The 15,948-nt window shown below is 66.6% G+C and overlaps 1 protein-coding gene across 2 annotated transcripts; it reads right to left on the bottom strand.

Annotated features, from left to right (window-relative positions):
* Window positions 1-7,080: 7,080 nt before the first annotated feature.
* On the bottom strand, window positions 7,081-15,735 carry LOC123934866 (A-kinase anchor protein 17A-like). 2 transcript variants are annotated; one of them, XM_045995019.1, is made up of 5 exons: window positions 15,603-15,735; window positions 12,910-13,687; window positions 12,298-12,446; window positions 9,380-9,620; window positions 7,081-8,160 (listed from the first exon to the last, which is right to left on the bottom strand). In XM_045995019.1, the coding sequence occupies exons 2-5, from the start codon at window positions 13,669-13,671 to the stop codon at window positions 7,213-7,215; spliced, it is 2,100 nt and encodes a 699-aa protein (XP_045850975.1). In that variant the 5' UTR covers window positions 13,672-13,687; window positions 15,603-15,735; the 3' UTR covers window positions 7,081-7,212. The 2 variants fall into 2 exon arrangements, with proteins under 2 accessions (XP_045850975.1, XP_045850974.1); XM_045995018.1 differs by having other exon boundaries at window positions 15,657-15,726.
* Window positions 15,736-15,948: the final 213 nt, after the last annotated feature.

Below are 15,948 nucleotides of genomic sequence, written 5' to 3'. Positions count from 1 at the left end.
GTCCCGAACACGAGGAAACAGAGGACTCCCATGTCAGAGTGGCTGGGAAGGCACAGCCACCCCCTTGCATATCTCTAACCACTGGTGTGGCCGGCATCCACGTTCGCCCGCCCAGGCCTGAGCGGTCCGTGTTCCCTGCGGGAAGAACTGACGGCCACAAAGGACGTGTGAGTGACGCGGACCCACGGTCTGCGGACGGAACGCTTGGTGGCACGGCTCCCACGGGAGGACCGGCCGAGTTCCTCAGGCTCCAGCCGTGAGTCCCTCGCACGTCTGGAGAAAACACCCGAGAGGCGCCGGGGTGAGCTTGGGAAGGTTGACACGCTGGTGAGCGGACGACCCACTCTCGTGCTGGGCTCCTTTCTCGAGGCTCGGGTCCCACCATGCGATGTGGGGAAACACCGTGCGGAAGGTGACCCTTAGCTCGCAAAACCGTGCACCTCGGTAGCACGCGGGCACCGGTGGGAGAGTGTGTGTCCCCAGACCCGTACCTCTGCCAGCCCGGAGCCCCGGACTCAGGCAGGTGGCCATCGGGAGCTCGTCCACACTCCCGGAGGGACTCTATTGGGCACATAAGGAGGGAAATCACGAGCCTGGTGGGTCAGCGTGAAGGTGACCTAGACACTACATGGCTGATCGCCTCAATTCTAAAATCACATTATTGACTGACTTCATAGGGGGCCATCGTAGCAATGGGGACACTGTCTGGGGTTGAATAGTGTCCCTGTAACATCCCTGGACCCTTGGGAGGGGTCTTCTCAGGACAAGGGTGTCTGCAGATGGGATGAGTGAGCAGAACGTGCCACGGGCAAAGAGGAGGGAGCAGCAGGTCCGCCTGGCCGAGGGCTGTGTGTGCCGGAGCTGAAAACGGGCTGTGTGACCGCGGGACTGTCTGTCTGCCCCACCAGTGACAGGAAGGGTCGGGCTGGCCAGAGGGCTCGTGAGTTCTTGCACACACTTGTCCCCGAGCCAAACGAGGCTTCCTTCGACGCCTTCCCAAAGACGAGCCCATGCGTGGCGTCTTCACACCGGTTGGGCAGGTTCCACGGCAGAAACCGCAGATGGCCAGCGTGCGCAGAGAGCGGCCCTGCGGGTGAGCGCTGGCGGGAGAATGAGCGCTTTCTTCTCTTTCCCGACGGAAGACGCGCACGGAGCTGCCCCCGTGAGCCTGTCCATCACCGGCCATCCGGATCCCGGTGCGGAGGACGGACAGAATCCCTGCCTCTTGGGATTTATGTTTTAAAGCAGACACATTGTGAGCAAAGAGGTTAAAACGTCCGTGTCAGGGGGTGCTCATGGGCGGTGTGGAGAGAAGGGGAGGAGGGCGCCTGGGTTTGGGGAGGGGGTGCGATTTTCTAATGGACTGCTTGGGGAGCCCTGCACGTGTGAGTGCCACGGGAGCCAGGTGACCAACTGAACAGCACCCCAGGAAGAGGAATGGCAGGTGCAAAGGCCCTGGGGCAGCAGCATGTCTGACCTGTTCGGACAAGAGCAAAGGAGCAGGGCAGGGTGCAAAGGCCCTGGGGCAGTGGCGTGAGTGACTTGCTCAGAGAAGAGCAAAGGCCCTGGGGCAGTAGAATATGTGATCTGTTCACAGAAGAGCAAAGACCCTGGGGCAACAGTGTGTCTGACCTGTTCAGAGAAGAGCAAAGGACCATGGGTAGGTGCAAAGGCCCGGGGGCAGCAGCATGTGTGACCTGCTCAGAGAAGAGCAAAGGTCCTGGGGCAGCATCGCACGTGACCTGTTCACGGAAGAGCAAAGACCCTGGGGCAACAGTGTGTCTGACCTGTTCAGAGAAGAGCAGAGGAGCAGGGGGAGAGAAGGGGAGGAAGGGAGCTGGGTGTGGCAAGGGGGTGTGATTTTCTAGCAGAGTGGTCGGGGAGGCCTTGACCATGTGCGTGCCAAGGGAAGCAGGTGACCAAGGGAAGAGAAACTGCAGGTGCAAATGTCTTGGGACAGCCGCCCATGTGACCTGTTCAGAGAAGAGCAAACAAGCGGGGACAGGTGCAAAGGTCCTGGGGCAGCAGCATGTCTGACCCATTCAGACAAGAGCAAAGGCCCAGGGGCAGCAGCTCATGTGACCTGTTCAGAAGAACAAAGGCCCTGGGGCAGCAGTGTGTCTGACCTGTTCAGAGAAGAGCAGAAGAGCAGGGGCAAAGGCCCTGGGGCAGCAGTGTGTCTGACCTGTTCAGAGAAGAGCAGAGGAGCAGGGGCAAAGGCCCTGGGGCAGCAGTGTGTCTGACCTGTTCAGAGAAGAGCAGAGGAGCAGGGGCAAAGGCCCTGGGGCAGCAGCATGTGTCGCCTGGTCAGAGAAGAGCAAAGGGCCAGTTGCGTGTGTGACCTATTCAGTGAAGAGCCAAGGCGCCGCCAGAGGACAGAGAGAGCCAACAGCAGGAGGAAAAGAGGACGGCGGCTGGAGCGGTCCGCGCTCTGCAGAGGACTGCACGGCCCCACCAGAGACAGAGCCCAGTGGAGTGTTGCCAGCAGGGACCCCCGCGGCACACGTCATCCCGGGACGGTCCTCACGGCCTCCCTTGTCCCCTGTGGCCTCCCCGACGAGACGCGAAGGCACAGGTGCTGGGCCCTGCCAGCAGGTGCACACGCTACAACACGTCCCGGTCGGGGCCCGCACCTGCGTTTGGGCGGGTCGTGGCCACATGGCACCCCCGGAGCCCGGCACGGGGTATCGTCACAGGGGCTCCTGCAGGGAACGGTGACGCCCAGAGCGGTGTGGTGCTGGGGAGCGAGGGGGAAGGACAGGGAGGAGGCCTGGCGCCTGGCCGGCATCAGTGCCCAGCCGGGGATGGACGCCCACCTGAGCAACCCGGTGGTCACTGACCCCGTGTCTAGGCTGCGGGCGCTGGAATACTAAAGCCAGGGCTCGGGCTTACGAACCACAGTCGTGCATTTCTCACGGGCCCGGGTGGGAACGTACCCGACCCAGGATGCAGGCGGACTCGGGGTCCGGGGAGGACCTGCGTCCTGGGCCGGGGACGGCGTCTATCCTGCGTCCGCTCCCAGGGAGAGGCCCGGGGGCCCCTGCGGTCTCCCAGGACAGTTATCCTGCTCGTGGGGCCGCACCCTCTTGAGCGAATCCCCCCCACAAGGCCTCACCTGCTAATACCGCCCCTCTGGGGGTCTGGACTCAGACGTGAATGTCGGGGGGACACACACACTCGGTGTCTACATTGTGCAGGATGCCGGTGGCGGCCTGTGTGTCCGGCACACTGACCATGGGGGCCTGAGGATGTGGCGTCCTCGGGTGCATAGGGGCCGCCTGGAAGAGGAAGTGGGACGCCCGGCTCCTCGCTGTACGCCTGGGCAGTGGGGCCGTTCCACCCCCCACCCGGTTCACCTGTCCTTCCCCAGCCCCGTGGGAAGAAGGGAGGGTGAGGGAGGGGGGCAGGGACAGGCAGTGACCCTGCACAGCGGGGGACGAGGCGTACCCCGGGCGGAAGCAGAGGCGAAGGCCGCTGCCTGGACCCTGAGACCTGCCAGGTGGGAGCCTGCACCGTCAGCTCGGCCCCTGTGAGCGGGACTCTCCCAGACACCCCTGCGCACAGCTCGTACCATCCGACCTGTCCCCAAACATGCACTGTATCTCGTTTCCCCAAAACCGCGAGCAGAGAAACATTGTAACGGAAGTCCGGCTGCCGTCTTCAGAACGGGCCCGATCCCACCCCCCATACCGCGCTCGGTGACCCCTGATGCCCTCAGGTCTAGAGAACATCCCTGCCCCGCTCCTCCCTCCGGGCACGACTGAGGGAAACGGTGCCCCCACCGGCGGCCCTTGGCATCAAGGCAGGGACAGCCAGTACCAACGGCGTGAGATCAGGATGACGCGGCGCACCCTCCGTACGGGGGACCTTCTGGGCAAACGGGCCGAGGCCGGCGAGGGTCCCAACTGCAGACACGGGGACATCGACGACCGGGCATGCCCGCAGAACCTCACGCACCCTAAGAGGGAGCCAACCGGGGTCTACTGTCTCCCCTGGTGTCAGAGTAGGGACACTGTCCTCTTGTCAGACCCAGCCAGGGAGAAGCACAACAGACCAGGGGGCAGGTTTTAGGTCCCCATTGTGGGGACGGCATGGGGGTGGTCACCAGGAAGAGGCTCGGGGCAGAACGCTGTAAATGACAGGGACCCAGGGACAGGGAGATGCCCACCTCCGACCCTGCCCACCAGGCTACGGGCGGGACAGTGCTCCTGGGGCTGAAACACCCCATTCCCGCGGGACGTGCTCCCTATTCCCAGCTGACCCCGTGTGCAAACAGTCGCCTCCCAACAAACAGAAAATCCACGTGCCTTCGCAAGGACGAAATCTCATCGGTGACTGGCAGTGTCTTCCCACGGGTGTCCACTCCCGCCGATGAGCCATCACTGGCCCCTAAAGCGCCTACAGAAACCAGGCTCCTTAGGATGTAAGTGGAAATACGGGGACCTTGGAGAAATCCCACCCCGACTCCTCCAGGGGACAGGGGTGCCAGCCCAGGTGAGCCCAGACGCTGTCCACGTGTCAGTCTGCGGTGACCCTCTCTCTCCACAGAACAGGTGTGCGGAGGAGCAGCTCAAAACCAGGCACTCGGGTCTTGATCCACATTCGGGTGGTGTCGCTTTGGGGCCTGCCAAGGTGCGTACTACAGCACCACAAAATAACTCTGCCCTTCAAAGGGCAGAACATGGCCTGGGGACACCCTCTAGCCTCAAGCCACGACCTTTCCCCTCCTGACACCCTGTGATGCTGTGTGCGGGGCAGGGGGATGGCTAGCCCGCCACCATCAACCGTAACGGACCCCCCTTCCCGAACACATTCCTCAGTTCCCCACCCGCCTCTACAGAGACTTGAGAACAAGGAAAACCACCCAGAGTAAGGAGTGTCATGAATGACCCAAGTCCATTCTCCCAAGACAGGCCCATCCTTAACGTGCAGGCACCCGCGCGCGGCGAGCTGAATCACACCAGGCGGATGCCAGCAGACGGCGAGGACACAGTGCTCCCGCGCGGTCACGGGGACGTCAGCGCAGCCACGGTCAGTGACACACAGATGCGGCCTGGACAGCACGGTGACGCGTCTACCTTCCCTGGCGCTCAGGGCTGGGACGTCCACGAACCGCAGGGGAGGGGGTAATCAGAACTCAGATTCCCGGTAGGTCTTCCCCACCCTGTAGGTCTGGGGCTGGCATTCTCCAGCTTTCCTGCTGTTCTCCCGTGCCTGCACCGCCCCACGGACACATCCATGGTCCCCGAAGGCCACACACTGCCCGGTGACACGTCCCCTGCCCTCTCTCCATAACCTCTTGCCCCACACACCGGCTTCTTCCAGGTCGACACCCGTTGCCATAAGCCCCGTCCCCAACCTTGCTCTCTGCAAACCTTTATCACGTCGTGCCCAGTTTAAAGCCGTCCTACCTGTCCTTTCCAGGTTGGAAGCGACCCGGTCCATGCGTACGTCTCGTCCGCCCTTCCATACCAACGCCTCCCCGGCCACCCTGACTCCTGACCCCTGAACGCACCACGTCTGTTCCCACTGTCCAGACCTCGGCCTGGAGAACATCGGTCATGGGAACCCACCTCCCTGAGCTCAGGCAGAAGCTCCCCGTGCCCCAGAGACCTGCCCCCCGACCTCTGAGACTTCCCCACACCTGGTCGCAGGATGTGCTGAGCCCCTGACCGGTGAACGCTCAGAGCTGGGCTACAGGGGTGGTGACGGGATGTCTGGGAAGCCCGTCCAATCCCTCAGCATCGGAGCACACTTGCTGCCTGGCCTCAGCAGGCCACAGACCAGACGGAAGCCGCGCCAGACAAAGGCAGACGCGCTTCTGCAGAGTCCATCCTGGTCTGGGCCGTGGAACTGAGCTGGGGCGCAGGAGGCCCGCGACCCGCCGTCGTGGGCAGACGAGACCTGCGTGCGGGTGACACACGGCCGGCCGGCGCTCGGCTCCAGAGCGGGGTCCCAACAGCGGTGCCGGCCCCTACCTGCTACAGGTCTAGGTGAGAGAAAGACCACCCGTGCCTTCACTCACGGGCAAACCGGCTCTGGTTTTACAAAGGCGGCTTCCGTGAATCTGCCCAAGTCGAGCTCAAACAAACGGGTCGCTTCGCGGGACCCAGAACTCTCCCTGTTCACGGGGTTATTTTACAGCGACAACCGCGCCGTGAAATGCGGCGTTGCCTGTCGGCGGTTCTCAATAAAGCCCGTGTTTCTATCAGTTTCCAATCCGCCAAATGAGGCTCCGCTCACTGACAGCCCAAAGAGCGCAAACAAACAAAAAAGTGCGGAAAATGTCAGTTCACTGGAAAAAGATTTTATTCCACAAAAAATGCAAACTGGAGTAAACACCGTCTTTCCTAACGCCAACATTACAGCTATTTTTAAGGATTCCTTGAGCTTCACTTGGAGAAGCAAATGATTATAAAATTTAACAAGTTTTTAAGCCTTAAATCTGTTTGAAATGTTCCAAGTAAAAATAATTTAGCAAAACGGCTTCTTAAAAAAACCACACGCGCTCACCTCGACTAGAAACCAAAGCTCCGCACCGAACTTCCTTGATGCGTCACGACCAGTTTGCAGCGCGGATGCGTCCGGAGCGAAGGGGCGGGACACCGAGCCGGACCGCGCCCCACGCCCGGCGGATGGAGAGGCCGCACCGGTGAGCGCTGACCGCGAGGACTCGCCCGGCGCCACGCGGGAGGGCAGGCTCCAGACGGCCGGCTTCAACGGCCAACCGCGCTTCCCAATCACTTAAAATTACAAAAGGAAAAGGAAACAAAAGCGCCAGGGCGCGACTTTTTCAAATTTTCAGGGCCCTCTGGGACCCCGGCTGTCCGTCCTTGACAGTCTGTCCCCAGACGATGGGCACGTGCGTCCCATGCAGTCAGTGCACGCGGGGCTGTCCCTGGACGGGACAGAAAGGCCGCTCGGCCTGAGCGCACAAGTCACCGCTACCGGCCAGGGCGCGTCTCCTGCTGGAGACAGAGCGGTGACGTTAAAGCTATCGGATCAACAGTTTCGAAGGAAAACTAAAGGTAGCGAGTACGGACGGCACGCTGGAAGAGGACCAGCGGGTGTTGACGAGGAGACGCAGGACGCGCGGCCCTCCTGCGAGGCGGGCTCCTGGGCGCAGAGCTGCGCGGAGGCCGGGCGGAAGGGGACCGGGAAGCCCCACGGTCCGGATCTTTGCCCGGCGGCCGCACGGGGCAACACCGCGCATTACCTGTTCCAGGTGCTGCGGTGCCGGCCGGGGGACCCGGAGCGCGACCTGTCCCGCTCACTGCGGCGATGGCGGCTCCGCTTCCGGCCCGAGCCGCCCCTGCGGTCTCGGCTCCTCTCCCGGCGGCTGGACCGCTCTCTGCTGTGCGACCTGCGGGCCCGGCTGCGCGCGGGGCTGGCGCTCCGCCGCGGAGGGCTGTCGTCCTGGCGCGAGCGCTTCTTGTGCTGCCGCCGCTCCTTCCGCGGCTGCCTCCCGTCCTCCCGACTGCCCGCCCGCCGCGGCCGGCTCCTCTCCCGCTTGTGCCGCTCGTCGTCCACGCGGCCCCCGCTGGCCCGGCCTCGACTCCCGCTGGGCTCCCGGTTGCACTTGTCTTGCTCTGAACGGATGTCCTTTTTGGGCGCGTTCTGGTCCCAGGTGGCGGGCAGGCCCTTGGGCTGCTGGTTATTGTCGGGAATGCAGGCGAGGACGCCGGGGCACCGCTTGTCCGGGGAGGCGTCCCCGGTGGCGGCGAGGCGAGAATCGGGGCCTCCCTTGCACGGGGCCTCCTCGGGGACGCTCCCGGTCCCATTCCTGGGCGTGTCGTCGCTCTCCGGCCGCGGCGGGGTGTCCTTCGGCGTGTCGAGGGGCGGCTGGCCCCCCAGCGGGTGCAGGGCGGCAGCGCCCACGCAGCCGGCCGACACGGTGTGCAGGATGTCCAGCACCGGCTGCAGCAGCTGCGCGTGGGAGAGCGCGAGCTCGTCGCGCGCGCGGGGGTCGTCCGCCTTCTTGGTCAGCAGGATGCTCAGCAGCCGCTCCCGCAGCTCGCGCTCCCTGCGCTGCAGCCCCAGAGCGCGCTCCTTCTCCTCCTCCACACGCCGCAGCTCCGCCTCCTGCCGCCGCCGCCGCTCCTCCAGCTGTTGCCGCCGGAGCGACGCGTCCTTCCGCTCCTGCTCCTGCAGCTTCACGGCCTGCGGCACAAAGGGGAAGGCGGCACGTGGACCTCTGGACGCCCCCTCCCCACCCCGCGCTCCGAGGAGGCGCTGGGTTTGCAGGAGCCCCGAGGCCTGGGGGAAGCGGCTGGACGCTCCGGCCGGCGTGCGGCCCGCCCGTCCCGACAGCGCCCAGGCCGCCGTGCGTCCGAGCGAGAAGGAACCCCGTGGCGAAGCCACACGGCACAGCCCAGGGGGGCAGGCATTTCGGGTGGGGCCAGACCCCTCCGAGGCGCACATGGGGCCTGCTGGGAAGTCGCACGCGGTCACCAGCTACGGGGAGCTGAGGTGATATGGACACACGCTGCCGCGGCCGCCGCGGGAGGTGCGGGGCCCGGCCTGGGTGCGCGTCTTCAATATTCACCATGAAACAGGAGCTGAGCTGCCGCGTCTCAGCGCGCCTGCCAGTCTCCTTCCCGGGGACTGATCACAACTGTAATTAGACAACAGGTTACGGGGTCGCCCCGCGCCGCACTCCGCGGGGGCACGAGGGCTGCCCGAGCGCAAGCAGCGCTGGGCGAGGTCCCCGCGTGGCCCCTGGCCCCCGGCTCGCAGGAGTCACCGGCTGGGCCTCCAGAAGGAGTGGAGCGGGCAGGAGGAACGAGCAGGCGCTCAGCTCTGAGGCCCTCTTCCATGGGGCACCCATGGAGACCTGCGCGGTCCAGGGCTGCGGAGGAGGGACACAGCCCACCCGGGTTCCGTCGTGCGCCCTCAGCTCCCCACAGTCCCACGGGGCCCCTCTGTCCCCAGGCTCAGCCCTTGCCCTCCCGCCGCTCCGGGCCACTGGCTTGCGGGGTCGCAGGAAAGCCTGCCGGCCTGCCAGCCCCGAGCAGAGCACCGGCAACGGGAGGAGAGCCGCCGGGCCGGGGACCCTCGCTGACCTCGGCTGCCCCCTCGGTCAACGAGGAAACCGGAACCCTCTGCCCCTGCTCCCCGAGGGCTCTCCGGACGTGCCAGAGACGAGCACGCACGGCACACGGACTCAAAGCTCTCCGAGCTCTGCCAGACGGGAATCTTCTAGAACCTGGGCCGAGGCAGGAAGGCCCCCGACCCCGAGGAGACAGGGTCCCCGCCCGTACCGACGCTCGACGTCACCCTGGCGGCAGCGGGAACGGGGCGGTGACGCCAGCCCCCGTCAGGGATGCGGCGCCCAGGCTGCCCCACAAGCCCGCCCGCGCCCGCCCCGCGCGCCGCGCACCTTGGCCCTGCTGAGCAGCTCAGCGACGAGCCGGATGGACTGCAGGTTGCGCTGGGCCAGCAGCAGCTTGCGCTCCTCCAGCCGGATCTTCTCCTGCAGCTGCTTCTGCTCCTGCGCCTGCAGCTTCTCCAGCTTCTTCTGGCTGCGACGCAGCTCGCGGTCCCGCTGCTTCTGCTCCCGCCGGCGCAGCTTCTCCTCGCGCTTGCGCTCCCGCTCCAGCTCCTCCAGCTGCTTCTGCTTCCTGCGGGGACAGCCGGCCGCTCCCCTGAGCACGGAGCAGCCGCGGCGGCGCGCGGGACCGGCCATGCGGGGGCTGCGCGCCAGGGGACGGCGCGGACGTGCCAGCGCAGGCATGCGCGGACGCTTTAACCCGTATCCCCCACGCGGGCTCCGCTCAACCCGGGAACCGGAGGAGCGGACACGCACGCAGACCACGGGTTTTCAGAACCTTCCGAGGGGCGGTCCTGCCGACCAGGCTGCAGCCACAAGGAAACAAGGGGGTCGGACAGAAAAACTCTGGGTTTCAACGAGACCCCGGCGGCCTGAGAACCTCCTGACACAGCGCCAGCCGGACGGCTAGACAGGACTGACCCCTGGGGCCCCCATACACAGTGCTCCTGCCACACAGGGGAGGCGGCACATGAGCGGACACGGGGGCAAAGCCCATTCCCAGGGAAAGGGCAGGGGGTGGACAGGGCCGTCAGGACACGGTCCAGCGCCTGCAGCACGCCAGCCCATCGGACACCGCGGGGCACACGCCGCAGACTCCCTGCACACGGCCGTCAGCTCAGATACCGCCGTCGGCTCAGGACAGAAGGGCTCAGCGCACACGCCCTGCAGGCAGGTGCTCCCACGGGCACAAAGCCCACCGCTGGGGCTCCGCAGGCCGTGGGGCGCACGGAAACAGCGGGAGGCACGCATGCACAGTCCCATAGAGAGTTCTGGAAGCATTTTGCTAAAGAAAGGACTAAGCGCAGAAAACCGTGTACCCTGGGATCCCGTCTGTGTGACATTCCAGGAAGGACAGGGCCACAATGACGGAGGCCGAAGACAGCATGCCGGGCGGTGTCTCTCCCGAACCGGGGGTACCTAAGAGCACGCTCTCCGGTAGGGAAACAGTCATGTCGCTGAGAGATACCACCCGGACACGGCAGGTTGTCACGAACCAAACCCACGCCCAGCGCCACGGATTAAATCTTTTCTTTCCGGCGGGGGGAGGGGTCCCCAAAATGAGGATCAAAATGCAACCAGGAGAGCCGCAGAGACCTACAGGGAAAGTCTGCAAACCGTGGGGTATGTTTCCACGGCAACCTCACCCGCACGCGGATTCAAAGTTGGTCAAATAACTGAGACGCCGGACAGTGGGGAAAACTGCTCTGGGGGGACGGGACGCAGGGAGGGAGACCTCCGAGACCCACGGGTCCAAGTAGCCTGGGGCGTCCGCCGGCGAGCACATATCTGAGCAGAGGCCAAGCGGGAGGCCCGGGACTGGCCGCCTGCCAGAGCGGGACAGCCACCCGTCACGCTCTACCCGTCTGAGACTCGCAAGCGGCCAAGTGAACACGCGCCAGTGACCAAGGCTGGACGGGCGCCAAGGCTGCCCAAGGCTGGCCTGCACACTCAGGCTGGGAAAGAGCCCCGGAGGGCGGCAGCAGGGGGCTCCGTGGGGCCATCCTGGCCCCCTCCCCTCCCAGTCCTCACCTCTAACGAGCACTCGGTGACCTCAGCAGAGGCCCGGAGCCGCCCTCCCTGCCCCTCAGCCGGCACCGTCTGTCCTCACGCCTCCAGCCCAGACAGAGCAGCCTGTCCTCCAGGGCCAAGTCCCTGCTTCTTCCTGGGGTAAAGGTCCAGGACACGGCGGCTCTAGTGAGACCCCGGGTGCCTCCTGAGAGGTGTGGGGAGGGGCCCAGGTGTGGGGAGGGGCCCGGGTGTGGGGGTCACAGTCCGTGCTGGGGGACAAGGGCTGGCTGCCGTGCGTGCCACACATCAGAGGTCTGATGGAGCCTCCCGCCTCGGCCTTTCCCGCTCCGCCCCGGGAGCCCACGGACACAGGGACGGGGCTCAGGGTAAGACCCCCACCACCGGCCTGGTGCAGCGTCTGCACCATGAGCCCCAGGTGTTGGCCGCACTCTGCGGCTCAATCTCCGGTCCCAGCCACAACCCCACAAGCGGCCCTGCACGTCCTGCAGAGCCAGCAAGGCGCCTCTCCCTGGCAAAGGACACGGAGCCAGGGCAGGAGTAACGCACGTGGTGTGCACCCACGTTCCCACAGCTGGACTCGGGAGCAAAACATCCGTCGAGTCGCCTCCGCAACGGGGTCCGAGTGAAGGCGCCCGGGCGGCAGGGGAAGGCAGACAGCCCTCCACGCACACGCAAACCCCAAGAGCGCTGGCGGGGAACGCGGCCCCATTAGACGCGCCCTGCCCGGACAGCCGGCAGCACACGGAACGGAAACCGCTCGAGGGAAACACCCCAAAACCTGCGAACAGATGTGTGAAGAGCAGGAGGGCTGGCGGAAGGTGGAGAAATGCCCCGAAACGAGGGGCGCCACGGCTCAGAGTCCTTCCACAGCACAGGAACGTGGACGGACAGCGACGGTGACCGGGTGCGCCCCCCACGCCTGACCGGCCGGAGAACCCAGCGACGACAGCCTGACCACGGAAACCGCTTCTCCTGGAACGCGGCCGAGGTCACCAGGCGTCCCGTCCCCATTGCGAGCGGCGCTTCGCCCCGAGTGCACGGTGGCGCAGACACGGGACGCTGTGCGGGGACGGCGCGGCCCAGGTCCCTGGCGGCGACGCATGGACGCACAGCAGGACTGGGAGACAGACGTCCTGGACGCGCACGGAGACGCGCGCACAGAGAAGCGCGCACTCAGACGCACGCACGCACGCCCGGGCCCGCGCGCGCACACCGACCTCTCCTCCGCGCGCTGCCGCTCCTCCGCCTCCTTCTCGCGGCGCTTCTGCTCCTCCCTCTGCTGCTCCAGCTCCTGCAGCTTCTGCCTCTCCAGCTGCCGCTTCTTAATGGACGCGTCGCTCAGGTGCTTGGTGGAGTCAAAGGAGACCTTCGGGGGCGAACAGCACAGAGCACAGTGACCCGCGAGCACGCTTCAGACCCGCGGCAGGCGCTGCAGGACGGCCCAGGACGCCCGCGTTCCACAGACCCCGCACTCAACGGTGGGGGCACCCGGGACATGGGGACTGGACCCCTGGGAAGCGTCGGAGCGCTCAGTGCCACTTGGTGGCTCAACACGGAGCTTCCAGGACGATCCGGGGGGAGCGCGCAGCGACACAGAGGCAACTGCCTGCCCCGACTGTCTAGAAAGAAGGTCCCCATTATTCAAGAGAGCGTGTTCCGTCCCGCGAGCAGGACCCCACTGTCCCTGTAGACTGATGCCACCAGGCCGGCCACCACGGGGCCTGCACTGCACGAACAAGGGCTGCCCGCGGTCCCGTGGCCCCCAAACCAGCCACGGGACCTGCCCCCGACGGTGCCCCAGGCCAGGGCAGGCGCTGGGCCAGGCTCACCTTGATGTTGCAGGCCACGGCCTTGCCGTCCTCCCCCTTGTACATGAGCTTCATGCCACGCAGAGCGCTCATGGCCTGGATGAAGCCCACGTACTCGCGGTACTGCACGTAGGCCTCGAAGTTCAAGTGTCCCCCGAAACTGAAGGTGTGGAAGTTGCGGCCGGTCATCTCCTCCCGGTAGGGGTCCAGCATGGGGATGTCCACATTGCGGATCTCCCCGAACTTCTCGAACACCTTGACCAGCACCTCCTCGCTGGGCTTCTCGGAGCCCGACTCCTTGAGGGCGAACCATCGGCAGGGCAGGCCCTCGAGGTGGATGGTGTCGGGCCGCTCCCCGGGCAGCGTCTCGTTCATGTCCTTGGCGTCGCGGAAGAAGGAGTCCCAGTCGTGGCGCGTAGGGAAGTCGATCTTGAACTCGGCGGCGCGCACCTTGAGGATGTCGGAGAAGCCGCTGAGCTTGATGGTCTTGCCGTCCAGGCAGGCCAGGAAGGACTTGACCAGGCTCTTGTTCTCCACCTCGCCCTCGAAGCGGATGAAGTCCATGGTGCTCTTGGAGATGCGCAGCGTGGAGAACTGGTGGTTGTGCACCATGCCCTTCAGCCGCTCCATCACCTCCCAGTTGGAGATGGACTTGCCCGGCTGCTTCAGCTGCGGCAGCGCCACGCTGATGGTCATCTTCGTGATGGGCTTCAGGTACAGGCCGTACGGGGGGCACAGCTCCACCGCCTCAGACGTGTCGTGCACGATGGTCGCCGCGGCCATAGCCGGGACCTTGGGCCTGGAACACAAACACGGGTGGTCAGGGCAGCGGGCCGGGGAGACGAGGGTGCCTGTCCGCGTCACTGCAGGAGCGGGGCTCGAGCTCACAAGATGCCACCATTTCCCGACCCCGTGTTCTGTGCAGCTGTGGGTTTTTTGGTTTTGTTTTGTTTTTTCTCTTGAATCAGAGAGAAAAGAAGCCCGGGCTGGAGAAAACTTCCAGGACGAGGCTTGGGGCACCCAGTGCGGGCAGCAGCCCTCCCAGGGCCACGGAGGGAGCGCAGCTGGCGGCTCCCACTCCCCTGCAGGAGAGAGAGAGACGGCGAGCGAGGACTCGGGACAGGAAGGAACTCGGCGTCTGCACACGCCGGTGGGTCTGCGGAGGCAGCGGCCCTGAGGAAACAGGAAGTTTCTGGCCACAGTGTCTGCTTCAACAGCTCACGTAGCCTCTGCGTCTGCCACAAAGTAACAAGCGGAAAAGGGCCTGTGCGCTCGCTCCCGGGCGCACCTGTCCTCCCCCTGCCGTCCCCCATCCTCCCCCTGCTGTCCCCCTGTCCTTCCCTGACTCCTCCGTCCTCTCCCCGCCCTCCCCCGCCCTGCCCTGCGTCCTCCGAGGCAGCACCTCCTACTGGTCCGACCAGTGCCAGTTCCGGAAAGCCCAGCTCCAGCAGGAGCCCAGACAACACGGGCAGCTGCCACCCCCGCCCCCGCCGGGAGCCTTCCATCAGGGCTGAGGCTCAACCTGGGGCCAGTGCGGGGCAGAAGGGGCACCTGGCTGGGGTTGCGGGTGAGGGGCCCCAGACAGGAGCCTGCTACAGGGCAGAAGACGCAGCCGAGTGGGTGGAGGGGTGGGGGTCCCCCAGACGGCGGTGGCGCGGGGCAGGAGATCCCCTGAGCCCAATTTAAGGGCCTGAGGGACTCTGGGCCTACTTGTGACCCAAGACCACCCCGAGCGAGGTCCCCATGGCGTCATACCCCGGAGTACCCAGGCCCGATGACCTCCAGCCCCGGCAGCTGCTCCTGGCCCCAGGGTCTGGCCTCCACAGGCCAGGGCTCTCCACAGCCCTGGGCACCGTCAGCTTCCCCCAGCCCAGGGACCGCCGCAGCCCCCCACCCGTTCACCCTCCATACCCCGCAGCAGCCCCCACGACCGCCCGGGGTCTCTCGTGCTCTCTGTGCCCCCAGGAGCCCCAGATCCCTCTGCCCGGGAAGGCCTCTGCTTCCACGCCCAGGATCCCTGCGGTCCCCAGCCCCCCAGGACCTGGCCCTGGACACTCCACGCCCCTGTGCTTGCAGCCCCTCACCGTCAGGGACCCGAGCCCGCAGGAGCCCCCGGCCCCCAGCCGCCTACCCGGGGCCGCGTCCCAGAGACCGCACAGGCCCCAGCGCCCAGAGCCCCAGCACCCCGTGCCCCGCCCCCTGGGACCCCCGCCCCCAGCAGACCGCAGCCGCCCCATCTCCGGCTCCAAGTCCGCCATCCCCGCGCACTGGTCCAAAGACCCCGCAGGCAGCAGCGCCCGCCAGCCCCGGGGGTCCCCGGCCCTCAGAGAGCCCTGGCCCTCCTGGACCCCAGCTCGCTGCCGCCCCCGCCTGCTCAGCCCGGTCCCTGGCCGCCGGCCCCCAGCGGCATCCGCAGCCCTGTCGTGCCCCCGCTCGCCAGAGCTCGCGGTCTGCAGGGACGCCGGCCCTCCCAGCGCGGACAGACCCCGACCCCAGCCCGGACAGACCCGGCCCCTGCGCCCCCGGAGCCGCGGCCCTCGCAGCCCCCGACCCCCCGCAGCCCCCCGCAGCCCCCGCACCTCCGGGGCTCCCGGCCCTCAGACCCCGACCCTCCGCCGCCCCCGCAGCCCCGGAGCCTCGGGACCCCCCCAGCGCCCGGCCCCCGCGGCCCCGGCCCGGCCCGCGGAAAGGCGTGGTCCCGGGGACTCGCTCACCGGCGCGGGGCTCCGCCTGCGCCCCCGGCCACCGCCGCCCAGGCCCGAGCTCACCGCCGTCCCCCGACGACCCCGGCCGCCGCGGCCTCCCCGCCCGGCGCCGCCACCGTCCGCCGCAGGCGCCCCCGACGCCACCCGCCGTCGCCGCCGCCCGCCCCTGTGACGCATTTCCGCTTCCGGCGCCTGGGCCCGCGGAAGCGGCCGCGCGGCGGCTCCCTGTTTCGTCTGCCAGTTCTGGCTCCGCCTCTAGGCGGGACTTCCGGGAGGACTCCGCCCGGGGGGGGGGGCGGAGGACGGCTGAAGCTTTGCACTGCGCGTGCGCCAGTCCGCCCCGCCCCCACCACCC

The sequence above is a fragment of the Meles meles genome, chromosome X (genome assembly GCF_922984935.1).
Source record: "Meles meles chromosome X, mMelMel3.1 paternal haplotype, whole genome shotgun sequence".
In the NCBI taxonomy this organism is placed as follows: domain Eukaryota; kingdom Metazoa; phylum Chordata; class Mammalia; order Carnivora; family Mustelidae; genus Meles; species Meles meles.
The sequence above is the reverse complement of the archived record's forward strand: the minus strand, read 5'-3'. Positions and strand labels throughout refer to the sequence as shown.